Genomic DNA, 8,609 nt, shown 5'->3' with positions numbered 1-8,609 from the left:
TAATTTGATCAATGCAATTATTGTAGACTAGCTTGTATTTGACTGACCTTGGTGTACTTTTCAAAGTTTTGGAGAATCTCCCAGCCCCAGTCCTGGTATTTGTGATCATTTGTCAACCTGTGCAGGTAAAAGAGACTCTCCACCGTCTCCGGTCGCAGGAGGTTGTGTCGGTCTGCAAGCTATCACAGACGATATGAAGGAGACACAAACAGGAAAGCAAAAACACATTAACATCTGCTTGACTTACACCCTTCGCCGGATCGTTTACAGTGACATTTTGCTTATTTCTACTACTTTAAACATTTTCACACAATTACAGAGTGAAGATATTAGATGGTGGTGTGACTTTAAATGATACGACAATATAGTTCAAAAAGTATGAGGACATCCAGTAGCAGCTGCCAAAACCCAGACCAATGAAGCTCAGACTACAACAGACACACAGGGAGTGTGAATTCATTCTCTGCTGTACAGGTGCATTTCATATAATTAGAATATGGTGGAAAAGTCTGACACTGCCGAGGGGAAACAGTGCCTTGACAGTGGCCTACAGTTCCCCAACCATTATCATTAAAGTTAAAACAAATAAAGGCTTGAAATTTTTCAGTTTTTGCGTAAAACATATACAATTTTCATTTTGAGCAATGTCTGATGAAAAATACTGAACGTCTTCCACCATATTATCTATGTATCTATATTGTATATATGTATATTATATGAGATGCACCTGTAAATGTCATTATTCTACTATATCTTTACAAAGCCAACACTTGTTTGCTGCAATATCAATCTTCTGAATTTCCTATTTAGAACCTTGAACAGAGCTGAGCCATCATTATCTCCACTTTCGCTTTCCCTACTGTGACAAGTTAAAACGTTTGTTTTTCTAGATTTCACTTAGGGTTCGCGAGCTCTCGCGTGATTTCGGAACGAGATTTGCTTTCTAGCTTCCTGAGATTTGGATACAGACCACAACAAAGAGCGATCGCCAGGTAATGTGGAGGTTTTCGTTCACTTCTCATCTCAGTATGTTGTGGGACACTCATTGAGACTATCTGAGCCGGTCAGTGTGGGGCAAAAAGCATGTTAGGGCGGACTTTGATGCGGGGGGGGCCAGCTGCCCCATATTTTTCGCTAGCTGAGCTGCTAGTTGAGCTGCTAAGCTGCCTGCCTGGCTAAATACTGGAGCTATGTCGAAAATTCATTTCTCCATCACTCACATGTATGAAATTACATATGAAAACAGACCCCAGGTTGAAAAAAATTGAAGTTCCCTTTTAACATTTTTTATGTGTGTACAGAGTCGCTGTCTTGTTGGAGCACCCAACTGCATCTAAGACCCAACCTTATGGCTGATGATTTTAGGTTTTCCTGTAGAATGTCAAAGTAATTCATCTTCATTACTCCATGTATCTTGTGTAAAGCAACAGTTCCCCTGGCAGCAATAGTGTCCAAAGCATAATACTACCACCACCATGCTTGATAGTAGGTACAACGGGTCTTCGGTTTACGACGTCCTCGACCTATGGCATTTCAGTGTTTTGTCGGAACTGGTTACGTAGAACTAGTTGGCGAGCGGAGCAGATGAATATGTTGTCACACGGTGCTATGAGACGGCTTTGTTTACATTCGCAGGTTGTATGTCTCCTTGGATTGTGCTACATTTGCTAACTTTCCTTATGGCTCCCCAACGCAAGTCAGATTCTTCTGATGAGAGAAATATGAAGAAAAGGAAAGCCATCTCCATGGAAGAGAAATTAGATCAAATAAAACGCTCAGAACAGGGTGAAACATTGACGAACATTGGCATTATTAGATCAAGTTGTAAAAACAGTCCAACATATTCTGTTATCTTCTTGCAAAATGACTCATACATGCATGAAAGTCATCGGTATTTATTACTATTCCGAATTACTGATCAATATTGTGATGCACGTAACAGCTTTGTTTACATTTTCGCCGGAGTTCCGACTTCAGGTGAAAATTTACTATGCATTGAAGATCGTAGGAACGGAAATCTGATGTAAGTTGAGGACCAAATGTTTATTGTTCTTTGGGTTAAAGGCGTCATCTTCTCTCCTCCAATAACTTAGGTTCAATGAGGTAAAAAAGATCATTTTTGTTTTATCTGACCACAAAACTCGTGTGTCGTCACTTCCTGTCCAATCAGCGGCCTGCACTCTGTAGACATCACATTATCTTCTCGACTCAGCTCGCTTGGAACCCCGGCACTAAAATAGTACCTGGTGCCAGGTACTACGCCCTAATTGAAAACCTCTCAAACTGAGTAGAGTCGAGGTGAGTCGAGCCAAGTAGGTGCTAATGCAAAAGCGACTTTAAGTCAAATTTTTTTTATTCCCAGGCATTTAGGAAACACCTTTATCCAGAATTACAGAAACTGAATTTGTATGCAGGTAGGACTTCTGAAGGCACTACCAAACTAGTTCAGTCTCTATACTATTGGAGGACTGCATCTACTTACCTTTACTTCAATGTCTCGTGTGCTGCCTTGATGCATGTTAAAGTGGACTATCTCTGGACTGAGGCCTGTCTCCATCTGGATGTACATCTGGTAACAAGTCTCCATCAGTTCTTTGGCCAGATCCATGTGGTCAGCAGGCAAGCCATTGTGAGCACCAAGGGCCAGAGTACCGGGCAGGAAACAAACTAGATGGTCCTGGGGGAAAGAAATAAAAAAAGGATGTTTGTAAGTTTCAAAATGACGGACAGCTGAGTCTACAGATATATGTCCCAAAACACATTTGTGGCAAAAAACACTGACTTGAATAATTAGTTCATGAATGTAAAAGGAGTTCTTGAGAATATAGTTTCATCTCTGTAGCTTCCAAGTTGATCCGTTATCTTCATTTCATAGTGAATTATATAATTTATATCAACAAGTTCTATTCTGTTCATGAAACGTTTTTCAAAAAGTGATAAATTTTACTATATGTTGGCACAAAAGCGCAGAAAAGAAAACCTGTTTTTAGAAGGTTTTCTCTGTTCTAAATTCAAGAGATGTTATGTGAAAAGTCATAAGGTCCACCAAAGTCAGTTCTGAAGACACATGAACAATAGGGCTGCTACAGTTAGCCAGCATAATTGTTTAAAAATGCATTAATATCAATATTTTAAAAGATTTATTTATTTTTTTACATAACTGCTGCATTATGACATTAGTCACTTTTGACTCCAGTCGTTGGTCGACTGCATTCAGTGCAACAGTTTTAGAAAATGGTGACTGAAGAGTCTGACACAGTTCAGTGTACAAGTTTTCAAAGACCCAATGCTGCCAAATTCTCAGAGTACGTAAAATATCATAAAATCAAAGGTTGTGTTTACACTGTGTAAAGTTTCAGAGGTGTGTCACAACACCTGTAGCACCTGAAGATTTTATGAAGGAACTGTGCTCCTGGGAAGATTTTTAATATCACCCATGGTTTTTGGTGCCAATATATACAGAGGTATGCTTTTCTAAACCATTTCAATTTGCCACAGGTTGGCCCCTATCAAGTTCAAGACACATCTCAACCATAATTAAATTAAACAGGACTGATTCTGATGCGTCTGAAAACTATTTCAATAGTGCAAACACTTTTCAAATGAGAGATTTTCTTGTATGGCTCCATCAACCAGAAAAAAAATTGCAGTTTACAGACATATGCAATATATACAATGGAGACTTAGAAGTGTGTAGATAAATACAGTCAAATAGCTTGTTGGGGTTCATATGTTTGTCCAACAGAGCTGATTTTGAACATGAAGTTGTAACTATGACACTGAGCAATGCTTTCAAAAACAGATGTTTCTGCAAAGGAACTCCAAATTCTAAAACATTGATGCTTCCTACACTCAAGCTAAAAGTACAAAAGGTCTCTATACTCACCACAGTGTCAAGGTAGCATCCAAGATTAGTGTCACAATTATGTATCTGACTAACTGTAAAGTATGTTTACAATCTGCACTTCTCTTCCCAAATTATTGTGTTGAATAACGGTCAGAAAAGTGTTTCTGTAGAACAGTGCAATGTCAGAGTGAAGCTGACATTATGGACAGACGTACCTAAAAACAATGCAAATATCTACGGTCACCAGCATGGAGGCATTAAAACAAACCAACAACAGAATAATGTGTGGAAAAAGGAATGTCAATCCACTGTGAAAGAAAACTCGACAAGTGTCAAAAACAATGACTGTTATGTGGATGTTAAAGTTTATTTTGAGTGTAAAATAGATTTAACAGTGAATGCTAATGTGAAAAATAGACATGAGCCAACATCAGTTAAAGAACATACCGCTGCCTTTTTAAACAGATTTGCTGAGACAGACGTTGCTCTCTCAACACTGCACATTTTATGATTTATCTGTCGAGTGTCAACACCAACTGATTACAACTTAACAGTCATAGAAAAAAGAAATTAACTTTTAAATTAATTTGCATTCGACAGGGAAACATTCGTTTCACACCTGAAGTCATAAGAGTTTTAAGAGGACTAACCATTTTTGGGCTGAACTGTCCATGTGAGAGCTCTCCAACAAAGGTAAGGCCGTTTGGTGAAGACTTCTGTAACAGGTTCTTCTTTACACCCTCTATTGCCTGCAGATAGTCCTCCAAGAGTCTAAAATCATATACACACAAGCATAGTCTTCAGGGACAGCATTCTGTTTTTGAAAATTAAATGGAGAAAAATCAAAAACACAGTGACATTGCCCAAAAAGTAAGCAGCTGTGAGTCTGTGAAGACTGCCAACTATTGGTTAAATTAGAAGCATCACACTTGGGCATCAAATGTAACACCTAAAGAACGGCGACAATGAGTAATTCCTCTATGCCCTTTGACTCCAATGTACTACCAAAGAGACGGAGACAAATATTCCAGATATTTAAGGCTTCTTAATCCAAGCCTACATCCTCTTTCATCGGTTCTACTGGCACAGTCAAAGCAACCAAATGCCTGCTGACAGTAACGTCAACAAACAATCTACACATGACACTAGCTGATATATAGACTTCAATTTAAAGTTAATACTGCTCCATTTTGCATGTATGGATCAACAGCTGAAATGGCTGATCCATCAAGATTGCAATAATGATAGGTTTTGATGCTACAAACACTGGCCATTTCCATTGTGTATTCATCTGGCATCTCACTCCTCTTTCACTATCTGTATACTTTGTCCCAAAAGTTCGTTCTCCCCACTGGACAACATGTTTGACTGTTTCTCAAAAAATGGGATACACCTGGTCAATCAGGTACTGCTTGGTTGTTTGTCTGGTCAAGCTGTCAGGTCTCTGGATATAAATATGTTGCTTGACCAAAATGTATTACGCCTGCAACCAAATTTTGGAAGCGTGGTTACCATGGCCAAGAGTGAGAGTGGAAAAGCTACTCTTTCAGAGTCTGAGATTCGAGCTCAGGCCATTACTCTTTGAAATACAGGAAAAACTCATCAGTAGGAAGCTGAAGCCCTTGGAAGAAGTATCCTCTGGGTGCAAAAGTACAACAAAAGAGGATCCCTCAAAGATTTGCCTTGCTCAGGATGTCCATCTGGCCTAACGCCAAGAGACAAGGACCTGATGAGGAAGGCCAAGGGTAAAAGACGCCAGTCAGAGTAACCCAGTCAGAGGCTGAAAAATCTTGGAGAAGATGTTTTTAAGAGCACTGTGCATCTTTATTTAACAGAAACATTGGGGTGAAAGCTTACAAGAGGCAAAATACCTCACAACTCACCAAGCTGCAAAAGGAGAAGAGACTGGCTTTCACAAAGAAGTACAGAACGCCGACTCCCAAAGACTGGCAGAACTGGATTTCCTCTGATGAATGCCCTCTCTACTTATTTCCAACACCCAAAACAACCAGTACCATCGATACAGTACCATCTTCTGAGCAACTGAAATTCAGGGCCCATAGTAAGGTTCTGGGGTCCATAAATGGTAAATGGTAGTATTTATATAGCGCTTTTATCCAAAGCGCTTTACATGATACGTCACATTCACCCATTCACACACACATTCACACACTGATGGCGGGAGCTGCCATGCAAGGTGCTAACCATAACCCATCAGGAGCAATTAGGAGTTAGGTGTCTTGCTCAGGGACACCTCGACATGAGCTGGGGATCGGGGGATCGAACCGCAACCCTCTGGTTGCGAGACAGCCACTCTTCTCACTGAGCTATGCCGCCCCATGTCCATGTCCGCTTCAGGTCTATCAGAGCTGCACACTGTGCCTCAAAGTACCAGTGTTCATGCACAATATTATACTAACAACATTCTAGAAAACGTACTACTTGCAGTTTTGGCCAGGAGGAAAAAAATCGGGACCTGTGACTGAACAGACGCTTGGAAGTAGTATTTATGCAAGATGGTGCCCCTGCTCACACTGCCCGTATGACTCAGCAGTGGTGTTCTGAGGATCTATCTGCCTTTCTGTGTAAGGAGGAATGGCCACCAAACTCCTCTAGCCTCAACCCAACTGAGAACTGCTGGGGAATCCTAAACAGTCACAACTTTACCAGTCCACCATTGACCACCAAGAAACAGCTCAGCTCTAGGTCTGCATGGGAGTCAGGGAAGACAGAACCATCCATAGTCAAGAACCTTGTATATTCTATATGTTACTATATATTCTATATTGCAAATTTCCTTTCAGGGTTAATAAAGTCATTGTATTGTATTCCATGCCTGAAAGACTGAAAGCTGTGATCAAAGTGAAAAGGGAAAGTACTGGTTAACGAATAAATTGATTACATTACATATTCAGTCTTTGAGCTTTGTTTTTCTGGAGAGAACAAACTTTTGGGTCACGGCATATGTTACCATTTTTAAAATCGTCTTTGCTAAAGAGAAACGACTACCTCCAAATAGCAACTTACGTGCTGAAAATGGCAAGTTTTGCTGAAGATTTGGATAATGCAATGAGGCAGGCCTGTTTGTTTCAGTGAAACCCAAGACACTGACAGCAAAGCTTACATACTTTTGTCACATTGTGATACATAATACTGGATTACTTCCCTTAATAAATAAATAACGGTGTATAGTATTTTGTTCGAATTTCTTTCTTTGAACTTGGTGTGAAAATTGGATGATGTGTAGGTCAAAGTCTTGCAGCAACATAGGACATTCCAAAGTCTTCACAAACTTTCAAGCATCACTGTAATTATAAATACAAAACAATTTGTGTGCTACCACTGCAAAAGTACTGGAAAGGCATTACATATGATGGTGTCACATTCATTTCATTAGTTTGGACTTACTGGTTCTCCTTTTTGCCTCCCTGAATCCACTGCTTCAGCAGATATTCATAATAGCTATCTGCTCTGGCTCCCAGTGTGTAGATGCCTTGATGGGTGAACTGTCCATTGTTTGTGTTGATGAACATGGGCACAAGACCATCCAGCTTGCCGTCCAGTTTGTGGACCTGCATCATAACCTCAGCCACTGCAGCCTGTAAAACCAATGATAGAGGTCAGATCAGTTAGGCTGTGGGGATTTCTTTTAGTGCCATAAAGTCACACATTGGGAGTAACCCTATCAACAAACAATGAATTCAGTCCTACATTACTTGTGAGGCCCTGTGGTAAAACATGTCCTTACTCTCAAAACAAGCACAAAAACATGCCAGAAAAAACAATGTGTAGATGTGGAAGTATGCCCCTACTTTTATTGATGAGCATGATTTCTTTCTGTCATGTTCAGATGCAGTCAAATAGTCCCTGCCTTCGAGTGCTGGCCTGAATAGCAGTTGCTGGACTCCGGATATTCAGAAATTCAGGTCCAGCCCTAGTGCCTTCACTCAGATATGCTGCTGCTTTTATTCCTGTGCTCCAACATAGCCACTTCACTGTGCACTAAAACTACTTCAACGTTGTCATGAAGGTAGGTGACGAAGAATTAATATTTAACCAGTGAACAAGAGAAATTCTTTGTTACAGTGTTGCTAATCATACAAGGTCTAAATCCACATGACTCCTGTAAAGTCTGGAGACAGAAACCTAGCCTCTAGTGCTTTAACTAGCTGTCATCATGCAGAACCCAGAAAATTGTTCACATGACCATCATCGATTTTGTTCTAAACTTCCCCAAATGTTCAGTTGACCAAAAAAAGAGATTCTATGCAAAAAAGAGTGTTCTGTTTTGGTTATTCTTTGACTTTTGTCACTTTGAAAATTGAGCCTTCTGAAGTCAGTTCAGGCTGTTCAACATTGAAATAATAGGGAAAATTCTTTCACTTTGACAATCAAAATCTCTCATGGGGACGCTTCCTATTTCTTAAAACTAAGCTGAACTTACCGCTAAGACAGTTTGAAGTTGCCTTCTGCTAATTTTACCCAAGGATATGGCGTAAAATATACCAAAAATTGATATTTTTTTCATACAGATTTGGATGCGCGTAGCGTCACCATTTCTCACCAGAGGGCGACAGCTGCAAGGAGAGAATGAGCACAAGATAGAAAACTGAATGCTATATAAATACATTTATTTATTTTTAAAATTGCACGTTTTTAGAACCAAACATAAAATACAAGCAACTTCCTGTCTCCCATGGAGGTGATGTGTTTCCTGTCACCCGTGGAGGTTGGAGGTCTGCAGCCAGGTACTCTTGGCTGC

General features: G+C 40.1%; 1 protein-coding gene across 1 annotated transcript in view; it reads right to left on the bottom strand.

Annotated features, from left to right (window-relative positions):
- The window catches only part of LOC110971058 (endoplasmic reticulum mannosyl-oligosaccharide 1,2-alpha-mannosidase-like), a 39,270-nt gene that overhangs the window by 10,119 nt on the left and 20,542 nt on the right, over positions 1-8,609 (bottom strand). Inside the window, exons 10-13 of the mRNA XM_051950689.1 lie at positions 7,256-7,446; positions 4,498-4,618; positions 2,483-2,677; positions 48-179 (exon numbers count right to left, since the gene is read on the bottom strand). Of these exons, the coding sequence (XP_051806649.1) occupies positions 48-179; positions 2,483-2,677; positions 4,498-4,618; positions 7,256-7,446 (639 nt within the window). The remainder of the gene's footprint in view (positions 1-47; positions 180-2,482; positions 2,678-4,497; positions 4,619-7,255; positions 7,447-8,609) is intronic.

The sequence above is a fragment of the Acanthochromis polyacanthus genome, chromosome 7 (genome assembly GCF_021347895.1).
Source record: "Acanthochromis polyacanthus isolate Apoly-LR-REF ecotype Palm Island chromosome 7, KAUST_Apoly_ChrSc, whole genome shotgun sequence".
In the NCBI taxonomy this organism is placed as follows: Eukaryota; Metazoa; Chordata; class Actinopteri; family Pomacentridae; genus Acanthochromis; species Acanthochromis polyacanthus.
The sequence above is the reverse complement of the archived record's forward strand: the minus strand, read 5'-3'. Positions and strand labels throughout refer to the sequence as shown.